Source organism: Hypanus sabinus, chromosome 28 (genome assembly GCF_030144855.1).
Source record: "Hypanus sabinus isolate sHypSab1 chromosome 28, sHypSab1.hap1, whole genome shotgun sequence".
Classification (NCBI taxonomy): domain Eukaryota; kingdom Metazoa; phylum Chordata; class Chondrichthyes; order Myliobatiformes; family Dasyatidae; genus Hypanus; species Hypanus sabinus.
The window spans coordinates 10,373,107-10,396,451 of NC_082733.1; the positions used below are offsets into that span (position 1 = coordinate 10,373,107).

Below are 23,345 nucleotides of genomic sequence, written 5' to 3' on the forward strand. Positions count from 1 at the left end.
GCTGACTGGGAGAGCTCTCTATGCTTAAGCTGATTCAAGTGCAATCTGAGGTACTTAAATGTGGTTAGCAACCCATCTTTAAGCAGTGGAGGTAGTTCATTCCAGCTATTCACCTTACTCTGTCCATCTCCACAAAATTCATTTGCATGTGCATGGTCCATGGAGGAGTTTATCTCCGCTCTGTAAGATGCCATCCTCCATGTAACTTAAATGGCATTAGGCTGACCAGGTAATGTGATCTCTCCACTTCTCACCCCCATCATGGATCCTATCTCTGGCTCCACCAACCCCAGCAGCTGGTTGCAATCCTATCTCTATGCATTCTCTGAAACACCTCCCTTTCCTCACACAGTTTCAATTTCATACCTAAATAAAGCTCCTCATGACCCCATGTTGGATCTCATCTCTTACTTAGTATGCCCTTCCCCACATGGAACATTTGTTTACTATCTCTCTCTCCTCCCCCTCTCCCTCTCTCTCTCCATTCAGTTGCTGTTCAGTTTTGGGAACTTGCTTCCCAAGAGGGTGTGGCGACTCAAGTCACTGAACAGAGTTCAGTAGGCTGAGACTGGAAAATCTGTAGATGCTGTAAGTCCAAGCAACACATGCAAAATACTGAAGGAGCTCAACAGGTCAGGCAGCACCTCTGGCAAAGTATAAACAGTCAACATTACGAGTCGACACCCTTCAGCAGGACCTATGAACTTCATCAGTCCTGATGAAGGGTCTCAACCTGAAATGTCAACTGTTTACTCTTTTCCATTGATGCTGTCTGACCTCTGAGTTCCTCCAGCATTTTGCATGTTCCTACTGAATCAAGGGGCATGGATTTCGTGTAGGAATGCAGTGCTGACATGAAATATCTATCAGGTTCTTCTTAAATGGTGGAGCAAACATGAGGGTCAAATGGTTTTTTACTACTCCTGCTTCTATTTGTTATGTTCTTAGTGAAGAGACTTCCTTTGACATTATGCAACGTGATCTTTTACATTGATCTGGAAGAGAAGAGAGGGCTTTAGTTTAATGTGACACCATGACATCCTGCTACTGGATTAGATTGTCAAACAAGATTTTTTTGTATTCAATTCTCAAGCAGATCACTAAACTAAAGACTTTGACTTGGGGACAAGGTTGCTGTTAACTAATCTGCAGTAAAGGGAACCAGCATTAGGGCGTCACTAGTCCCTTGTGGACTGGAGAAGGTATTGTGAGAGGCATACCAAAACAACGTTATATCCAACTTGCGGCTAATTCAATAAAAGAACTTGGATCTGTGTGTGTTAAGTATATTGCAGAACAATTCAATGTGATTTCACTTCTGGGCAGAGCTCCATCAGAATGCTCAATTCCTGTTTTTCTGCATAGGAAAACTTAAATAGCTTTTTTTAATAGTTGATAACTTTATAAGTAATTATCACTTATGTATATTCTGATTTATTTACCTTCTCCATTGTTGACATATATATCGTAGTCATTGAAAATTCTAAATGGTTTCCAGCAGATGGCAGTGCACTACAGGTTGTTGTGAACTGCTCTTGGTACATGGAGTAGTCTGCTTTTGCTGATAGCTTACCTCTGTTTCTTTGTGGAAGTTCCGATTTTGAACAGAGACGTGCTTGTAAGCTGTTGTTTAAGATTTTTGAGCTGGCTGTTTCTGTGCTATGACATTGAATTCTGTGAGGTAGTGCAGCTATTCTGCTGCGTGACAACTGTGTTTTAAGCAATTCATGGTGGTGCAGGCTGAACCGTTGTAACAGTGTTTATATCAGTGAAAGTGTCAGAAAGCTAACAGTGCAGTCCATCTTTGAATATATGCACCTTTTGGAGTTCTAGTATCAGAGGTGATTTTATGTAGTGAGTCTAAATCAAGGTGAAGCTGCATATAAGTCAAATGTCAGGGTATAAGATGACTTCAGTTAAATCAAAAGTTAATTTGGCCTTGCAACGGAATATAATGGACTCTCACTTTTTAGGCATCATTCAGCCTAAAAAGCTGCTTGAATCAACAGTTAATTAAAGGCCAATCAGTTCTTCAGTGTTTACTGTGAAAACTACTGAGAACTTGTATCTAAAAGAAAGTGAAGTCAGCTGACTAGGCTAATGCTGTTTGAATTTTTGAAGTGAGAGGCTGAGAAACCACAGCTTGTACACAACAGTCGCCAGTGTGAACTGAAGTGAATGAAGCGGCCTTGGTGAGGGTGGGGTGATTCAACTTTTTCATTAAAACTTTGGCTGGAAGCAAGATTTCTAATGTCTTGTATGACTTGCAGCCTATGGGAATTCTGAAGCATTCATTATGGTCACATCTGTAGTGAATGCTACTGGTTTGACCGGCTTGATCTCTGATTTCTGAAGGCATAACAGTGCTAAGACTTAAGCTCAAAGCTTAAGGAACAAGGACAGGGAGGGAATGACTGACCACCAGGCAGAGGAAGAAAGCCAGGCACTCTGGGAATACGTGTCATTCTAGAGCACTATTTCCCTGCTTGAGAGCATTTTACAGGTAGTGACCACAACTCTGTTGGTATTAAAATTGCTAACAAAAGGAACAAAGTCCTATCGTACAGGAAAGCTGATTTCTAAATGATAAGACAAAATCTGGGAAAAATGAAACAGTTGTAGCTGCCTGCAGGAAACTCTACATGCAACCAGTGAGAGTCATTCAACAATTAAAACATGAAACTTCTTCATATAGGGGTCATTGTTAGGGCCAGCAGACCCAAAGAAGCTGATATGTCAAATAATATTTGGTGACTGAATAAAGAAAAATAAAGTGGGTAATGGTAGGTGTAGAAATCTGAATTAAGTGAAGGCTGTTCAGGAATATAAGGATTGTGGGAGGGGGCTGTGGAGGAACAAAGAAAAGATAGGAGGACAGCAAGTGGAGATAAAATAGTGCTGGTGGATAAGATCAAGTGAGTCCCATTGAAAACCATGGGGCCTATCTGGTAATCTGTGCCTGGAGCCAGATGATGTATTTTCATTTGTATTTGTATTAGAGAAGGACTTTGTAGTTACAGATTTCAGGGATAGTTAAGGTTGATGAAATTCTGGAGCAAATTGTCATGGGAAAGGAGGAAATATTAGATATCTTGGTGGATAAATATCCAAAGTCTCCAGGCTTCTTCAAATCCAGTGTTATGAAATGTAACTTTTTAGAAATGAGCCAGCAGCAATAGATTACACGTGGAGTCTGGTTTTGATGTTAAAACTACGATCTTTATTGGTAACTACTTATGATATAGTAACTCAACCAAGATAAACAAAAGTTAACATTTTTATGTCTGTAAATATAACTCCCAAACTATTGAGCTTGGGGGAACAAGGCTTAAGAGTCTTGAGATGGAAAAGTAGGAAAGTTCAGTAATCCACGAAATAAATGATGGGAGAGAGATATTTGTACTCCAAGGTGAAACGTAGAGAAAAGGGAAGTACAAAGTATCCATAGGTTCCACGCTGGTGAAACGAGATAACAGTCGCTGTAGATCTTGTCCATTGTGATGTTCCAAACCCACAAACGAGTTATCACCAAAAGTGACCTGTCACAGGAATATCGTCTCACTGGTTACCACACAACATACCCAGGCAAGGGCTACCCAAGTGGTCCCACAAGATATCCCCAAAAGTCCACTTCTGTGGATTATACAAAGTGACAGTCCCACATTCGTTGTGCACCGTGTGCCGATGTTTAACCCAATCTTTTGGGCATCGAAGAGTTCCAAACCATTGCAGTGACAAGCTGAAGTTTCAGCTTGCCACTCCAGTGTGTGTGTGTGTGTGTCCGTCCCTCTCCCTTACCCTCCCTCTCTCCCCTCTCCCCTTTCTCTCTCTCCCCTCTCCTGGTAAATAGAGAATGCTGTAAACACTTAGCAGGTCAAGCAGCATCAGTAGAAAGGGAGTTACTATGACCATCAAATGCGAGGAAAAGGGAAATCAAATTAGTTTCAAATTGGAAATGGGGAAAGTTGGATAGGAAGCATTTTTGACAGGTTGGGACCTGACAAACTGCTGGAAAATCTCAATGGGTCAAGCAGCAGTTGCAAGGGAAAGATCTGTTGATGCTTCTGAAAGAAAATTAAGAATTGGCTTTATTTGTCATATGTACATCAAAACATGCAGTGAAATGTGTCGTTTTGCGTCAAATCAAATCAGTGAAGGTTGTGTTGGACATCCTGCAAATGTTGCCATGCTTAAAGCACCAACATAGCATGTTTGCAATTCAACTGAAAGTCTTTGGAATGTGGGAGGAAACTGGAGCACCCAGAGGTCACAGGGAGACGTATAAACCCTTATAGACAGTGGTGTGAATCGAACCTCAGTCTTACAGCTGGTTGTGCTAACCATTGCACTACTGTGCTGCCTTGAACTCATGATGCAGCATGAAATGTTGATAATTCCTTTATCCCTATGGATGCTGCTCTATCTGCTAAGTTCTGTTTTGCTCCAAATTACAGTACCGACGGTCACTTGTCCCTCTTTTGACAGTGGGTGGTTAGTATTGCCACAATGATAAGCTATGGATGAAGCCAATAAGTTGTTAGGTTAGTGAGGAAAGTTAGAAAGAAAATAAAGGAACATGTAAAAGCTATGAGATGCAGTTAACATTGAGCAGGTGTTTTTGGAGAAAATTAATGTCACACATACAGTGGAACTGATCACTGGTTTTAAAAACAGTGAGTAAATTGCCTGAAATTGTTGAATTTGATATTTACTCTGGAAGGCTGGCTTCTCCGCAGAAGAAAGATGGGGTACTGAAGTGTTCTATCGCCCTGTTACAGAATTCTCTAGAATCCTGATATTCTCTGCTATACAAACCTATTTATCATTGTAAATGGAAATTACCTTGTATATTTTATCCTTCCCAACGACCACTGGCACAGGTCTGATATTTCAGAGGAGGCTAGGGGTCGATTTTAGATTACTAGCATTTTATTAGAAAATCTGAAGTTGGGTGGATTTAATGTTACTCTGTACTGAATGGGTACAGAAGTTGGACTGGAAAATTTTGGTAAGGAGCAGTGAGGAGCATAGTTTGCAGTGCTCCTCTAAAGCTCATTTTCCTGTGATGCACCAGCCTGATGTGAACTAAAAATTTTAATTTTATGCAGATGAAATTGATACCTCCTCCAGAGGACGGCTGGGGTGAGAGCAAGTGAGTATTAGTGGGAGAGAATTGGTTCAGTAAGATAGGGATACTGAGGTAATATCAGCAGGAAAAATGGGACCTCTCACTGCTTCCCCCACCATTAACCAAATCAGAATTCATTTTTATATCAGGCAACTTTCCACTGCCCTCAAGATCTTATCTTGCAGGATATTAGGGATTGTTATAATTTAAGGAGTATCTTCCACTACATCAACACACTAAAAATGCTGGAGGAGCTCAGCAGGCCAGGCAGCATCTACGGAAAAGAGTAACCAGTGGATGTTTAGGGCCGAGACCCTTCATTAGGACTGGAAAAAAAGGGGAGGTCAGAGTAAGAATGGGGGATGAGGGGAGGAAGAAGTGCAAAGTAGTAGGTGATTGGTGAAACCAGGAGAGGGGGATGGGTGAAGTAAAAAGTTAGGAAGTTGATTGGTGGAAGAGATAAAGAGGGAGAAGGGAGAATCTGATCATAGAAGACCATGGAAGAAAGGAAGGAGGAGGAACACCAGAGGGGGTGATTGGCAAGAGGGAGGTGATTGGGGGTGATTGGATGAGGTGAGAGAGGGAAACAGAAGTGGGGAATGGGGAAGGAGGTGAGAAAGAAATTACCGGAAGTTTGAGATATCATTGTTCAAGTCATCAGGTTGGAGGTTATATAGACGGAATATAAGGTGTTGCTCTTCCAACCTGAGTGTGGCCTCATCGTTTCTGTTGAGGAGGCCATGGACTGACTTGTCAGAATGGGAAGTGGAATTAAAATGGGTGGCTACTGGGAGATCTTCCTTTTATGCTGTATGGAACGTAGGTGCTCGGTGAAGCGGTCTCCTAATCTGCATCAGGTCTCACCAATACATAGGAGGCCACACCATGAGCACTGGGTACAGTAGGTGACTCCAACAGACTCACAGGAGAAGTGTTGCCTCACCTGGAAGGTCACACTAGGTAGTGACAGAGGAGGTGTAGGGGCGGTGTGGCACTTGTTCTGCTTGCAAGGATAAGCACCAGGAGGGAGATCAGGGGGAGGGATGAGCAGACAAGGGAGTCGTGTAGGGAGCGATCCGTGTGGAATGTGAAAAGTGGGATGGAGGGAAGATGTGCTTGGTTATCCTTGTTAAGTTATGTTTGTTCTTGATAAAGACAAACAGAATTGGTAAATCTTGCTCTTAACTTTGAGAATCTTGTAATCTTCCATGGCCAACCGATTCACCTGGGCTCTGGTGTCAAGATGAATGGAATTACTCACATTCACAGTCACTGGAGCAATCCAAACAAGAGAAAATCTACAGATGTTGGAAATCCAAGCAACACACGCAAAATGCTGGAGGAATTCAGCAGGCCAGGCAGCATCTATGGAAAAGAGTATAGTCAATGTTTCAGGCTGAGATCTTTCATCAAGACTGAAGAAACGAAAGATGAAGAGTCAGAGTTAGCAGGTGGGGGGAGGGGAGGAAGAACCACAAGGTAGTAGATGAAACCAGGGAATGGACTGGGGAGGGTTGAAGTAAAGAGCTGGGGAGTTGATTGGTGAAAGAGATACAGGACTGGAGAAGGGAAAGTGAACATCGATTTCTTTAACTTCCAGTAATAACCCCCCCCCCCACCCGCCAACTTCACCACTCCCTTTTCCCTCTCACCTTTTCTCCTTACCTGCCCATCACTTCCCTCTGGTGTTCTGTCCTCTTTTCTTTCTTCCATGGCCTTCTGTCCTTCCCTATTAGATTTCCCCTTCTCCAGCTCTATCTCTTTCACCAATCAACTTTCCCTAGATGCTACCTGGTCTGCTGAGTTCCTCCAGCATTTTGTGTGTGTTGACTGGACCAATCCATTCTGTTCATCTCATGTTTGTCTTCTATGACATCTTTTGGAATCATATTGTATTTAGATAACTACTTCAAAGTGCCTTGTAAAAGCAATCAGCCGTCTGATCACATAAGTGAGTGTTACAACCAGGGATTTTGATCAATTTAACTGAGAATTTTATTTGTGTATCACATGCTTTTTTCACAGTAGACCAAAAAAAAACAGCGAAAATTGTAAAGCATGAAAATCTAAAAAATCAAAAACTAAAATGATAGCAGTTCAAAAGTATTCATTCCCCTTTGCTCAGTACTTGGTTGAACTACCCCTCACAGTGACTGCAGTCAGCTGTCTTTTTGGATAAGCCTGTATTAGTTTTGCACAACATGAAGGACCAAAATTTACCCATTCCTCCCTATCCATAGCTTAAGTACTTTGGGAGTGATGATGGACTGCAGTCTTGAGGTCTTGCCAGATTTGATTGGGTTAAGGGCAAAATCCTTCTCTCGCTCCCTCTCCCCCTCCCTCTCCCTTCCTGTGGTGAACTACATAGACCTGTCTGGACACAACCCCTCCTGCTAACTGCTCCTGTGGCTCCTCTCACAGACCCCTGTAAAAGGCGATTGGAGGCGCTGCTCCTCCTTCAGTCTCCAGGATATCGTATGGTGCTCTCTTGCTGCTGACTGCTCTCTTCCAGCGAATAAAAGCCTATATCTCGCCTCACGTCTCCGAGAGTTATTGATGGTGCATCAATTTTATTCGCTGGAATTTTAAAACATGGAGAGTATTTTACTTCCGGAAAAATTGGACTTGGACTCTCAAGCTCCAGAAGCAGCTCTTGCCTTTGAACTCTGGCTTGCATACTTCCAATCATACTTGGAAGAGATTCCCTTGACTGAGCCTGCCACAATGCATAAAATCCTCCTTTCCAGAGTCAGTCCGAGGGTATTCTCCCTTATCAGAAACCTGCCGACCTACCAAGGGGCACTGGACGCCCTCAAAAGACAGTACCTGCGGCCGGTGAGCACCATCTATGCAAGACATCGCTTAGCGACGCGGCGGCAGCAGACCGGACAGTTGAGCGCTAAGTTTGTCCGGGCCCTACAGACACTCGTGCGGGCCTGCGACTGCAAGGGACTGACGGCAGAACAGCATGCGGAGCTCCTGGTACGAGACGCCTTCGTTACGGGGATCAGGTCAGCGTACGTGCACCAGCAGCTGCTGGAAAACACAGATCTTACCTTACGCTCGGCGATCGAGCTGGCCGACACACTGGAGGCTGCTCTGCACAATGCTGACACTGTCCAGCCGCGCGAGCTCCCGCCAGTCCCATGAACGCTGCAGACCCCGCCACCCGCCAGCGAATCGACCTCAGCTGCTGCCACTCGCGAGTCCATGAACTCCCCGCAATTGACCACGGCTGCTGCCAGTCACAAGTCTGCGCAGTGTTACTTCTGCGGACTCGAAAAACACCCCCGAAAACGCTGCCCGGCCCGAGAAGCTACCTGCTCCAGCTGCGGAAAGAAGGGCCAATTTGCCAAGGTCTGTAAATCTGAACCACGAGCGGGGTCAAGCAGCGCCATGTGTGAGGCATGGAGGCCGCCATCTTGCCTGCCCGCCTCGTGCGAGGCATGGGGGTGGCCATCTTGGTCGCCGCCATCTTGCCTGCCTGCCTCGTGCGAGGCATGGGGGTGGCCATCTTTGTCAGCGCCACCTCGCCCCACCTCCGATCCACGGGTGCTTAGCGGGCACCAAGACGGCGATTCAACTCTGGCCTCCGTGACCCTCGACCAAAGCGCCCCACACCAGCTTGCAAAGTTAATGATGGACATCCTGGTGGAGGGCACAGGACTAGCTGCCTGTTTGACACGGGCAACTCTGAGAGTTTTATTTACCTGGACACGGTGCAACGCTGCGGACTCGTGACACAGCCGGTAAGCCAGAGGGTCACTATGGCTTCTGGGTCGCATTCCACAGACATCCGGGGGGGGTTGTGTAGCGACATTAGTGGTGCAGGGCACAGAATATCAGGACTTTGTGCTACTGGTTATGCCTCAACTGTGTGCGCCTGTGCTATTGGGGCTGGACTTCCAGAGCCACCTAAAAAGTGTGACAATGGCGTATGACGGGCCCCTCCCACCACTCACTGTCAGGAATCCTCAGTTTTGTGGGACTTCGTCATATACCCCGCTACTGACCACACACACACACACCGACCCGCACATCCCACCCAGCACCATGCCGACAGCTGCGCTACTGACACCACTTGCAACCTCTCCACCCTCAAGATCCCTCCCCCACCGCTGTTCGCCAACCTGACCCCCCCGACTGTAAACCTGTGGCAACTAAAAGCAGGAGGTACAGCGCGGGGGACAGGGCCTTCATTAAGTCGGAGGTTCAGCGGCTGCTCAGGGAAGGGATCATTGAGCCAAGCACAAGTCCTTTGAGGGCCCAGGTGGGTGTTGTTCGGACCGGGCAGAAAAATAGGATGGTCGTGGACTATAGCCAGACCATCAATAGGCTCACGCAGCTTGACGCGTACCCCCTACCCCGCATCCCGGATATGATCAATCAGATAGCTCAGTACAAGGTGTACTCAACCATAGATCTGAAATCTGCTTACCACCAGCTCCCCATCCGCCCAGAGGACCGCCCCTACACCGCCTTCGAGGTGGGCGGCAGGCACGAATGGTGTATCTGTCTTCCAGAGGGAAATGGACCGGATGGTGGACCAGCACCAACTGAAGGCCACATTTCCATATCTGGACAAGATCACCATCTGTGGTCACGACTAGCTGGATCACAACACCAACTTCTATCAATTTTTCCAAGTGGCCAAAGCCCTAAACCTTACTTATAACAGGGACAAGTGTGTGTTCGGAACCACCTGACTTGCTATGCTTGGGTATGTTGTGGAGAATGGGGTTATTGGCCCTGATCCCGACCGTATGCACCCCCTGTTAGAACTCCCTCTTCCCACCACCCTCAAAGCCCTCAGACGGTGCCTGGGCTTCTTTTCCTATTACGCCCAATGGGTCCCTCTTTACGCAGACGAGGCCCACCCCCGGTCAAGTCCACCACATTTCCCCTCTCTGCCAAAGCCCGCGTGGCCTTCAGCCGCATTAAAGGGGACATTGCCAAAGCAATGATGCATGTGGTGGACGAAACCATTCCCTTCGAAGTAGAGAGTGATGCCTCCGACTTCGCGCTGGCTGCTACCCTCAATCAGGCAGGCAGGCCAGTAACATTCTTCTCTCGTACCCTTCAAGGCTCTGAAATCCAGCACTCCGCGGTGGAGAAAGAAGCCCAGGCCATAGTGGAAGCTATTAGGCACTGGAGGCACTATCTCGCCAGCAAAAGGTTCACCTTGCTGACCGACCAGCGCTCAGTTGCGTTCATGTTCAGCAACCAACAGCGGGGCAAAATCAAAAATGATAAAATTTTGCGGTGGAGAATAGAACTCTCCACCTACAACTATGATATCCTGTGCCGGCCTGGAAGGCTCAATGAGCCCCCTGATGCCCTATCCTGGGGAGCGTGTGCCAGCGCACAGCTCGATCAGCTATATGCCCTCCACGCAGATCTTTGCCACCCGGGGCTCACCCGATTTTACCATTTCGTGAAAGCCCAGAACCTTCCTTACTCCTTTGAGGACATCAGGACGATGACCAGGGACTGCCAAGTCTGCGCTGAGTGCAAACTGCACTTCTACCATCCTGACAAGGCGCAACTTATCAAGGCCACCTGCCCCTTTGAGTGACTGAGTGTTGACTTTAAGGGCCCCCTTCCCTCCACCAACCACAATGTCTACTTTTTCATCATTATTGACGAGTACTCGTGGTTCCCCTTTGCCATCCCCTGCCCTGACACCACTGCCACGTCTGTCGTAAAAGCCCTGCGCCAGCTCTTCACTCTGTTCAGATATCTCTGCTATATCCACAGTGATAGAGGGTCCTCCTTTATGAGTGTCGAGCTGCACCAGTACCTGCTGGCTAGGGGCATTGCTACTAGTAGGACCACGAGCTATAATCCCTGGGGAAATGGACCGGTGAAGAGGGAGAATGCCACAGTGTGGAAGGCCACACTTTTAGCCCTTAAGTCAAAGGGGTTGCCGGACTCTCGATGGCAGGAGGTTCTCCCCGAGGCACTCCACTCTATCTGCTCTCTGTTATGTACGTCCACCAATGCCACCCCTCATAAGCGCCTCTTTTCTTTTCCCAGGAAGTCTGCCACTGGGGCCACCCTACCGGCTTGGCTGACATCCCCAGGACCAGTGCTGCTCCGGAAACATGCGCAGAGCAATAAATACTCCCCGCTAGTGGAGAGGGTTCACCTACTACATGCGAACCCCCAGTATGCCTACGTGGTCTTACCTGATGGGTGGGAGGACACGGTCTCCATCCGTGACCTGGCGCCCGCAGGAGCAGCAGACCACTACCCCGAACAATCCACGGTAACTATGAACCCTGTACCCACCGAGGTGTATACCCACCTGATACCGCGCACACCAAGCCCTACACAGACTCCTCACGACACTCCCATACCGGGCGCCTCGCACACGCATGAGGGATCACTGATGCCTAATGGGCCGACACTTCAAGTCAGGCCGGAACCAGCATAACCACCATCTCCGGTGCAATCACTGTCAGTGCTACGTAGATCGCAGCGACAGATTTGACCACCTGATAGACTTAACCTGTAAATATACTTGTAAGAAACTTTGCCCCATGTGGACTCTCTCTTTTAAAACAAAAGGGGCTTGAATGTGGTGAACTACATATACCTGTCTGGACACAACCCCCCCTGCTGACTGCTGCTGTGGCTCCTCCCACAGACCCCTGGCGATTGGAGGCACTACTCCTCCCTGTCTCCAGGATGTCGTATAGTGATCTCTTGCTGCTGACTGCTCTCTTCCAGCGAATAAAAGCCTAAATCTTGCCTCGGGTCTCCGAGAGTTATTGATGGTGCATCACTCCCTCCCCTCCCCCATCCTCCAAAGATTTCCCATTCCAACTTTCTTCCCAACTCTGCCTCCAGACTCTCCTCACATCCCCCACCCCAACCTGCCTTCCTGTCACTCCTCAGTGGCTGCTTACTCCCTGATGTTGTTTGGCTCAATCCATGAAAAAGTTTCTAATCATAGTCCAATCCTATCATTACCTCCCATTCTAAAATAATTGGTTTAATATGGAGTTCTGAAAGCTAAGTGCAATACTTATAACCTTACATTATTTTGGTGACATTTTAGTTAAAATCAGAAGTCATTTTATGTTTTGTGAAAGTTGTACGCAAACTCCAGTGCTAGTGCTTTGGTTTTTATTGATAAATTTGCAAACAGCAAAAGCTACTGATTACATTGTTAAAAATACAGTTTGTGTGCATCATTTTTGTATCTTGAAGGTGGAATTATTGTGTATCTCGGCTGAGCAGGTCATAATTTAACTTCTACTTGCAGTTTTCAGTGGTTCGTGCCTTTGCTTCCCCCTTTTGGTTATTCTGTGTAATTAGCTTCTTGTTTTGCCTCTAACTCAGCCACTATCTGTGAACTAGATCAATGTTTCAAGCACATACTGCAAAAGCACAAAATATTAAGCATTTTTAAAGCACAACCCCACTTGAAATCATCTGTGATTGTCAGGGACAGCCTACTTTCTTTTTCAGTGTGGTGAGACAAATTCCTTGCATGTAATGTTAGGCTTGCTATTTTCTGACTACAGAAATAATATTCAGCGGCTTGCTTGAAAAGTTGGCTTCTAGTCTATCAAGCTTTTGTGTTGCAGCAATAAGCATGGCCCTGACATTTTCAGCTGGCTACTTAGCACAAGGGAGTCAGTAGGAATCCCTGGAAACTAATTGATCCGTCATTGCTCCAGAGTTTCCCTTTTTCAAGGTGGACCCACACATGATCTCCTCTTCTGAGTTTCAATATTGCATTCTTGCTAGCAAGCTGGCTGGTACTTCTTGCAAGAACACTGTGGATCCTACTGATTTTCCGTCCATTCTTCATCAGGACCACATCAGTATGCAGCCCTCTGAATGGCAGTGAAGTATAACTGAAGAAGTATATGCCAAACCTAGGAGCCATAAACATCCCAGAACTCCTACTGTATGCCCTGCCCAGATTGACATTGACCAGATTAAAAACTATGGCTCTTCCGGGATTCACCATATGATTCATTATAGAGGTTTCCACATCAAATACCACACGGGAGCCTGTGAAAATAAAAATTGTAGAGTAGAATTCAATGACAATACAACTAATTCCACTTTCTGCCCTAATTGAGGATGCAATAATTTATGTGTGGAGCCCCTACCACCTGATTTATAGGCAGACAATATCTAAGTATATTTGGAGTTGTCAACAAATGCTGACATTGACAGAGAAGTCTGCATTCAGTCACTGTATGAATAGAATTTGGAGGGTTATAATTTCTTTCACCATCTGAACTTTTTGCAGTTTCTCACTTTTATACTGATGTGCTGAAGAGGGACTCTGTCAACTTGTTTTCTTGCAGTTTCCCCCCAATCTCTCAGCACAGTCTCTTTCTGGGATACAGTTGTCTGTATGTTCATACTAATATATTGCCTGAACTGGGATGCAAGAGTCAGAGAGTGTTGCATATCCTCTATAAAGGGTGCTTATTTTCTATTATTCATTGTTTTTTCTTTGAAGCAGTTTTCAAATTAAACACTTTTGTTCCAGAGTGCTGTTTGCCTCCTTTCGTTTCCAATCCAAATGTCATGATGTAAATAATATACAGTACACCACATTTTATGTTTGTGTACTTATGATCTTGATCTTGAATACCATTTATGGGTGCATTCATGTGGCAAAAGGACATGTTAATCAAAGCTGGAGCTTCCTGAGTAACTACAGGGATGTGAGTAAGGTAAATCAGAAGGGGGGGGGGGGTGGGGATGTAATGCAGATGTTGGATTAATATGTAATACAACCAGATTGCATATGAAATCATTAGAGGGGAAATGAAAAGGCAGAATAGAAGTGCACAAGCAGTCAATATAAGTGAAGCAGGGACTTCTGTACCTAGATGTAGTAAATTTTAAAAAATTACCATTGGTTGAAGTGTCACGATACAGACAGAATTTTAGTTATTGTAAAAAGAATGAAAGAAGACATGAAAGAACTCTTTCATTCAGAAATTATGTATGATCCAACACTGGGTATTGATAGTGAATGATCAGCCATGATCTCAGAATGGCGGTGCAGACTCGAGGGGCCGAATGGTCTACTTCTGCACCTATTGTCTATTGTCTATTGATCCGTAATGTACTATCATTGATAAGGTGATAAAGGGAGAGATTCAGTCGTGGTTCTCAATAAAGAGTTGGAGAACTACTGTATCTAAAGGAAAAACACTTCCTAAGCTATGAGAAAGGAGCTAATGAATCAGGCTATCTTAAGTGCTGTCAGAGAATGTTGACATTGATTTGTTGAATTAATTAGCCTTTTTAAAGACTAAAATGATTTGCTGATTTTCTTTGAGTTTATGGATTTGACAGGCTCCTCCTTCACTCTGTACAACTATCAGCATGTTTCTCAACTTCATGAGAGCATCCTCTCTACTTACTCTAGTGTTAAATTCATTCAATTTGACAGCATCAGCCCTTAGCTCTTTTGGATTAGTGTTGCCAGTTTGGTGCTGTGGTTCTTAGGAATGGATTGAAACCAGCCAAAAGTTACTTCCTAAGCACGGTAAGCTGCAGATGCTGGAAATCTTGAGCGACACACGTAAGATGCTGGAGGAACTCAGCAAGTCAGGCAGCGTCTATGGAGGGGAAAAGCGGTTGACGTTTCAGGACGAGAAATTTCATCAGGATATCACATCCTAGCACTCCAGGTCCTATCAGTTTGAGGTTGAATTAAACACAGAAGTGACAAAAATGTGTGCTTCACAGTAATATCTAGTTCCCTAATTGGATGTTAATATTCAACTTTGCAAATCAGTAAACCAGGCTCTAAACTGACTTTATTCCACAGCTGTTCCATCTGTGGAGGATTCACTGTTTAGTGCCTTTGTTAAAATTGACATTAGATGTGAATATTTCAATAGATCACTTATTGTGCATCAGTTGGGATTCATGACAAGCAATTATTTGTTACACCTATGAACTATCTTCTTGCAAATAAAAAAGACTCACCATGCCAGTAACCGCAATGTCTTCCCCTTCTGTCTTCTGCCTCAAGGATCATTTTCAGTGGTTTTATGTCCATTTCTTCATTGGTTGTGTCCACTTCTTCATTGGTTGTGTCCACTTCTTCATCGGTTGTGTCCTGGAACCATTTTAAAAATTGGAAGAAAACATTTCCTGTCAGAAAATTTAGATAGGCCTCCAAACTGTGTTGAATTCTTGTCTACCAAACCAAGATTTTAACACTTCGAGGCATTACACAAAGGAATAGGGTATGTTAAATACACTTTGAATACACTGTATGAGCTACTCTACAGAGAATACCTACCACCAAAGCAATTTTTCATACTCCTGTCTGGATTTTCACTTGCATTAGTTTCTACATAATATTGACCATGTGCATTATATAACTGCACCCAGTTTTTTTTTAAACCCAGATTTAAACATAGAAAACCTACAGCACAATAGAGGCCCTTCAACCCACAAAGCTGTGCCAAACATGTCTTTGCCTTAGAACTACCTAGGCTTTACCCATGGCCCTCTATTTTTCTAAGCTCCATGTATCAATCTAGGAGTCTCTTAAAACACCCCATTGTTCTATCCTGATATTAGTCCCTTTTGTGATAAGTGTAAAGGGGGCGAGGCTTCTCTTATTCATATGTATTGGGCCTGTCCTAGTTTGGAGAAATTTTGGAGAGATTTTTTAAAACTTTATCCCATATTCTTAATTGACATTTAGAACCTAACCCTTTGATTTCTCTTTTGGCACCTTGGGTGAAGTTGACATGCATTTGAATCTGACTAAACATCGAATATTATCTTTTGCATCTCTTTTAGCTTGACGATTAGTTCTTCTTAGGTGGAGAGATGTTGCCCCACCCACTCATGCTCAATGGCTTAAAGATATTATGTCCTGTTTAGACCTTGAAAAGGTTCATTATTCACTTCTTAATTTGGACATAAAGTTTCATAAGGTGTGGGGAACTTTTCTTGAATGTTTTCATAATTCTTCTTTAGATTAATGGTTTATCAGTTTTTTTTGTGTACTGCAATCCCTTTCAGCTTTTTTTTCTGATTAAGTTTTACGTTTTTTTTGTTGTGAAATACATTATAGTTTAGATAGTAGGCATTATACTTTTTTAAAATATTTACAGCTCTGGTGACGAAAGCTGTGATTAACTTTACATTGTAATGGTTGGCTTGGAGTTTTGTAGTGGGAGGGAGGGGAGGATACTAAATGATTTCATTTTGGTGCTTTTTCTGTATTGTTATGAATTGTACATTAGACATGTTTGTCTAGCACTGTATAAATCTCCAGTTTGTCGGGTTTTTTTCTGTTGTAGTGTAGAAACTTCTTTAAAAAAAAGACCCCATCGTTTCCGCCGCTGCCGGTAGCCCATTCCATGTGCTGAGCACTCTCTGTGTAAAAAAAAACTTACCTCTGACATCTCCTCTGCACCTACTTCCATGCACCTTAAAACTCTGCCCTCTCGTGCTAGCTATTTCAGCCGTGGAAAAAAGCCTCTGACTATCCACATGATCAATGTCTCTCATTATCTTGCACATCTCTCTCAGGTCACCTGTCATTCTCCATCATTCCAAGGAGAAAAGGCAGAGTTCACTCAACCTGTTCCCCTGAGGCATGCTCTCCAATCCAGGCAACATCCTTGTAAATCTCCTCTGCACCCTTTCTATGGTTTCCACGTCATTCCTGTAGTGAGGTGACCAGAATTGAGCACAGCACAGATTGATGAATGCCAGTGCACCATATGCCTTCTTAACCACAGAGTCAACCTGTGTAGCAGCTTTGAGTGTCCTATGGACTCGGTCCCCAAGATCCCTCTGATCCTCCACACTGCCAAGAGTCTTGCCATTAATGCTATATTCTGCCATCATAATTGACCTACCAAAATGAACCACCTCGCACTTATCTGGGTTGAATTCCATCTGCCACTTCTCAGTCCAGCTTTGCATCCTATCAATGTCCCACTGTAACCTCTGACAGCCCTCCACACTATCCACAACACCCCCAACCTTTGTGTCATCAGCAAATTTACTAACCCATCCCTCCACTTACTCATCCAGGTCATTTATAAAAATCACAAAGAGTAGGGGTCCCAGTACAGATCTCTGAGTCAAACTACTGGTCACTGGCCTCCATGAAGAATTTGACCTGTGTACAACCACTCTTTGCCTTCTGTGGGCAAGCCAGTTCTGGATCCACAAAGCAATGTCCCTTGGATCCTATGCCTCCTTACTTCTCAATAAGTATTGCATGGTGTTTCTTATCAAATGCCTTGCTGAAATCCATATATTCTACATCTATGGCTCTATCTTCATCAATATGTTTAGACATATCCTCAAAAAATTCTATCAGGCTCATAAGGCATGACCTGCCTTTGACAAAGCCATGCTGGCTATTCCTAATCATATTATGCCTCTCCAAATGTTCATAAATCCTGCCTCTCTAGATCTTTTCCATCAACTTACCAATCACTGAAGTAAGACTCATTGGTCTGTAATTTCCTGGGCTATCCCTACTCCCTTTCTTGAATAAGGGAACAACATCCACAATCCTCCAATCCTCCGGAACTTCTCCCGTCCTCATTGATGATGCAAAGATCATCGCCAGAGGCTCAGCAATCTCTTCCCTTGCTTCCCACAGTAGCCTGGGGTACATCCTGTCTGGTTCTGGTTCTGGTGACTTATCCAACTTGATGCTTTCCAAAAGCTCCAGCACGTATTCTTTCTTAATATCTACATGCTCAAGCTTTTCAGTCTGCTGCAAGTCAACCCTACAATCACCAAGATCCTTTTCCATAGCGAATACTGAAGTAAAGTATTCATTAAGTACCTCTGTCAACCCCTCCGGTTCCATACACACTTTTCCACTGTCAGACTTGATTGGTCCTATTCTCTCACTTCTTATCCTCTTGTGCTTCACATACTTGCAGAATGCCTTGGGTTTTCCTTAATCCTGTCCGCCAAGGCCTTCTCACGGCCCCTTCTGTCTCTCCTAATTTCATTCTTAAGCTCCTTCCTGCTAGCCTTATAATCTAGATCTCTATCATTACCTTTTTTTTAACCTTTCATAAGCTCTTCTTTTCTTCTTGAATAGATTTACTACAGCCTTTGTACACCACAGTTCCTGTACCCTACCATCCTTTCCCTGTCTCATTGGAATGTATCTACGCAGAACCCCCCACAAATATCCCCTGAACATTTGCCACATTTCTTCTGTACATTTCCCTGAGAACATATGTTCCTAATTTATGCTTCCAAGTTCCTGCCTGATAGCCTCATTTTTCCCCTTACTCCAATTAAATGTTTCTCTAACTTGTCTGTTCCTATCCCTCTCCAGCGCTATGATAAAGGAGATAGAATTGTGATCACTATCTCCAAATTGCTCTCCCACTGAGCGATCTGACACCTGACCAGGTTAATTTCCCAATACCAGATCAAGTACAGCCTCTCCCCTTGCAGGCTTATCTACATATTGTGTCAGGAAACCTTCCTGAACACACCTAACAAACTCCACCCCATTTAAACCCTTCACTCTAGGGAGATGCCGATCAATATTTGGGAAATTAAAATCTCCCTCCACAACAACCCCGATATTACTCTTTTCCAGAATCTGTCTCCCAGCAGAGTTATTCCTAACTTCCACCCACAGAGACTCCGTAGACAACCCCTCCATTACTTCCTCCTTTTCTGCCACCGTGACACTATCTTTGATCAACAGTGCCATGCCCCCATCTCTTTTGCCTCCCTCCCTGTCCTTTCTGAAACATCTAAAGCAGGCATGGGCAAACTACGGCCCGCGGGCCATATGCGGCCCGTTAAGCTTTTTAATCCGGCCTGCAGAACTTGATGAAATTATATTAATAAACCTTGTTAACGTTTTTTCCCCACAATTCTGGCGTTTTCCCAATAGATGACGCACTCTATATACATTTGTGGTGACCCATTTCCTGGCACATCCAAACTGGCTCACAATTAGCCAGCGTTCCGGCTAAGGGAGATAGCCTGCGGGGAATTGCGAGCACAGAGCTTTGGAGCCTCTGTGCCACGGGGGAGGGGCAGGTTGAGGGAGGCTTAAAAGTAAGGCTGGGGATTTCAAATAAAGTTTTTTTCTTCGACTGCAGTTACCGACTCCGTGTCGTAATTTTAGCGCTGCATGTAGCACACCGCTACACATTGACCTTTCTTGAGGTGCAGCGTATTACTCCACATTTGCGCTTTACTCTTTGTTCGGCTCGACCTATTTGTGTGAACAGGCGTTCAGCGTCATGAACATCAACAAAGCCAGCCACAGATCCAAAGTTAACTGACTAACACCTCAGATCCATCCTGAGAATCGCCACAACAAAACTAAATCCAGACTTTGATGCGCTGGCTAAAAAGGGAGACCAACAACACTGTTCCCACTGAAATTAAAAATAAGTTTCTTCGTTGTGTTATGTAAAAAATGCATTTGAAAATATTTTTTTCAATAAGCCTTACATGTTACATGTCATTTCTGTTAAGTGATGGACATGAGTAGTGCGCAGGTGCACGTACGTTCTCAAAATAAAAAATGCGCTCTAGATCAAATAACGGGCTCCGCATACTGGCGCGCTCTCACTGTTCTGTCATTGTGCGGGTCATTGTTGAGTTTTGGCACAGGGGACAATTGAATAAGAAGGAGCAGGACAAGTAGACCTGCATCTCCTACCGTTTTTGAAGTAAAGACAGTCAGGAGGAGAGTGATGATGATAATATCTTGAAGGATAACAGAATTTTCAGTGCTTTAAAATAATAACTGTTACTATTAAAAAAAGCTATTTTATTCATTTAATTTTTAGTGTTTTAAAAGTCATTTCAATAAATAGCTAAATACCATGGGACTTCAAAGACAGATATTTTGTTGTAATGCATTTGTTCATTTTCAATTGAAATTAAAGCACATGTTTTCTACATATCCCATGATATTTTATTTTCTCTTATGAGGTGTATTACCAAAACACTCCGTCCTTCTGCTCCTGGTCCGGTCCCCCTGTCAAATTTTAGAACCCTTTGTGGCCCTCAAGTCAAAAAGTTTGCCACCCCTGATCTAAAGCCTGGTACTTGAAGTAGCCATTCCTGCCCCTGCAATATCCAAGTCTCTGTAATGGCCACAATATCATAGCTCCAAGTGCTGATCCACGCTCTAAGGTCATCTGTTTGATTCATTATACTCCTTGCATTAAAATAGACACATCTCAAACCATTAGTCTGAGTCTGTCCCTTCTCTATCACCTGGCTATTCTTCCTTTTGCACTGTCTTCGAGCTTTCTCTATTTGTGAGCCAACCTCCCTTTCCTCCGCCACTTCAGTTCGGTTCCCACCCCGCAGCAATTCTAGTTTAAACTCTCCCCATAGTCTTTGCAAACCTCCCCGCCAGGATATTGGTCTCCCTCTCTGTCCTATGTTCTTTATATTTAAACAATTTCAAGATCAGCTCAAACTTACTGGGTTGGCACTTAAGAAATCTTCCATCCTGCATCACAAAAGTACTATAGTTTAGAAGGAAGCAACACACACAAAATGCTAGAGGAACTCAGCAGGTTAGGCAGCATGAATGGAAAAGAGTCAACAGTCAATGTTTCAGGCTGCAACTCTTCATCAGGACTGCAAAGGTAGGGGAAGAAGTCAGATGCTGTATGGCCTGCTTAGTTCTTAGAGCATTTTGTGTGTGTTCCTTTGGTTTTACAGCATCTGCGGATTTTCTTGTGTTATAGATTGGAAGGGGACCATTTGACCATCATTTTACAATGCCTCATTGTGACGACAGTGTAGCTGATCCCACTTCCCGGCACTTTCTATTTTCTTCTGCAGAATATCTCCTTTCAGATATTTATCCATTTCTGTTTTGATTAGTACAAATTGAATCTTCTTTTATTACTTTCTGTGCAGTCCATTCCAGGTACTAATTACTCCTTGTGTAAAAAGTTACCCTTTTCACCTTTTGTCTTTTTTAACCAATCTCACTCAGTCTTTGTACCAAGTTCTTAACTAACTTGTCAATGGGAACAATTTCTCTCCTGATGCTAGCTGTAATTTTGAAGGCTTTTGATGCCTGTTCACAATTCCCTCTTCTCCAAACAGAGAACCTGAGCTTTGCCTAATTGATGGATTAAGAAAGTACTCTTATTTCTTAAACTTCATATTGCCATGAAGTTTAAAGTACAAAATTACTTTTAGCTGCTGCCCCAGGATATGTCTGTCTTGCTTCTGTCATGGGTTATGTAGAACAATTTTTCCAGGGGAAATTGCATGGTTAGGAAGGGACATAGTCAAGAACAAATTCAAATAATAGGATGAGAGTTTTATATTGGCCATGCTGGGATTCCAAAACAAGGATAAAATTGGCTAAGGTACAGGTTACAGGATATCTAGGGAACCGCTAAAAAGGGAGTCAGAGAGAAAGAAAAAATAAGGTGAAAAAAGAATAAACATAGACGAGAGAAAGAACATAGGACTAGAAGAAAGAGAAAAGAAGGGGAAATACAGCCCCAGGTAGAGGCAAGCTAGTGAGTTACAGAAAGCTGATGCCAAATCAAAGATAATTGTAGAGAGAGTCAAAAAATGATACCAACAGAAAGGTGAAGGAAAAAAGTGAAAATAGACAAAGATTATGACAGGAAGGAAAGCAGACAGAGAAGGAAATAACTAGAGTAAACAAGCTGAATGTAAGAAAATGCAAGCAATTACTTTTCTGTCCTTACCAGAAAATCTTCAATATCATTCTCCAGAGTGCTGGATTGACAGATACAGTGAAAGAGGATCAAATACAGCAGGTTTCTCTGAAATAAAATAAAGCACATATTCTAAGTTATCCATAAAGAAGCACATTCTTAAAATATTGCTGCTGCAACTTCACATACCATTTTCAGCGGAGCAATGTTCTCTCCACTTCTTTTTCAACTTGTGTGCTAGGTCTTCAGGTTTGGTCTGTAGTTTCTAATTCTTCCTTGATCTCATTTTTAAAGCATTGTAAGATGAGATCTTGATAAGATCTTAACCCTCCCTCCCAAGGTATAAGTCCCACCTCCTTGGTAGCAATTTTATATTGATAAATATGCCCAAACTGTTTAGGTACAGGTTTCAGAGTCTGCCAGAATGTGACACTGTTGCTAAACAAAATGTAGGCTGCACAGTCATCTGAGAAGGACAGTGCTATTGTCACCTCACATACGCACAAACATAATAACCTTAACATCTTTATCTTGTGATCCTCTCAAGCTAGCTTCCATTTCTTCTTCCCCAAAGCATTTTTATTAGGGGAGTTTTTGATTCCCCCTAACCCTCTTCTAAGTTACATAACAAACTGGAGCAGGGGCAAATTCCACTGTTGTTTGAAGATCAGAATCAGGTTTATTATCACTGACGTGTTAAAAATTTGTTGTTTTGCAGTAACAGTACAGTGCAGTACATAAAACTTTCTATAAGTTACAATGAGGAATATATATAAAAATGTAGTGCAGAAAGAAAGAAAAATAGTGTTCACGTATTCAGTAACTGTTCAGAAACCTGATGGTGGAGGGGAATATGCTGTTCCTAAAATGTTGAGTGTGTGTCATCAGGCTCTTGTACCTCCTCACTGATGTTAATAATGAGAAGAGGACATGTCCTGGATGACAAAGGTCTTTAATGATGAATGCTGCATTCTTGATGCATCGCCCATGATGGAGCTGACTAAGTTTACAACCCTCTGTAGCATTTTCTGATTCTGTACTTTGGTGCCCGCGTACCAGATGGTCATGCAACCAGTCAGAATGCTCACCACAATTTGTTAGAGACCTTGGTGATATACCAAATCTACTCCAACATCTAATGAAATATACAATTGTAAGAAATAGTTTGCCAACACTTTGCAATTGCCTGGTTTTCTGCATTAATTACTCATAAAATGTGGTCTGATCTTCGCCTAAGTCAAGGTATATTAGACAAACACAATCTGCCTAAACTAAAAACACACAAACAATTATACTTTTCATGTTGTTGCGACCCACTTTCTGCGCAGGCGAACCAGCTCACAAATAGTCAGCGCGCGGGGGAGACTTTTGTAATGCACCTCTGACGTCATTTCAGCCCGGAGAGGGCAGGCGCTAGGGATTAAATGCCAGCGCTGTGAAGTTTGAATAAACTAGTCCCGAAACGACTTACCGACTGCGTGTCGTTGTCTCTAGCTCTGTATGTAGTACATCGCTACAATGTCTTTATTGAACGC

General features: G+C 43.7%; 2 protein-coding genes across 2 annotated transcripts in view; one reads left to right on the forward strand and one right to left on the reverse strand.

Moving 5' to 3' along the window:
• The window catches only part of mthfs (5,10-methenyltetrahydrofolate synthetase (5-formyltetrahydrofolate cyclo-ligase)), a 55,459-nt gene that overhangs the window by 27,311 nt on the left and 4,803 nt on the right, over positions 1-23,345 (forward strand). The gene's annotated exons all lie outside the window — the stretch shown is intronic.
• Positions 12,251-23,310, reverse strand: LOC132382423 (cerebellin-4-like). Its single transcript, XM_059952602.1, has 4 exons — positions 22,000-23,310; positions 21,841-21,918; positions 15,104-15,236; positions 12,251-13,156 (listed from the first exon to the last, which is right to left on the reverse strand). Exons 1-4 carry the CDS (start codon positions 22,000-22,002, stop codon positions 12,759-12,761), a joined length of 612 nt encoding a protein of 203 aa, XP_059808585.1. The 5' UTR covers positions 22,003-23,310; the 3' UTR covers positions 12,251-12,758.

Bases quoted from the DNA above. Each gene is read 5' to 3' on its own strand.
- LOC132382423 (XM_059952602.1), bottom strand. The intron at 15,237-21,840 runs GTAAGGACAGAA...AAATGGTTCCAG, and splicing joins ATGATATTGAAGATTTTCTG to GACACAACCGATGAAGAAGT. The intron at 13,157-15,103 runs GTGAGTCTTTTT...TTATTTTCACAG, and splicing joins ACATTGCGGTTACTGGCATG to GCTCCCGTGTGGTATTTGAT.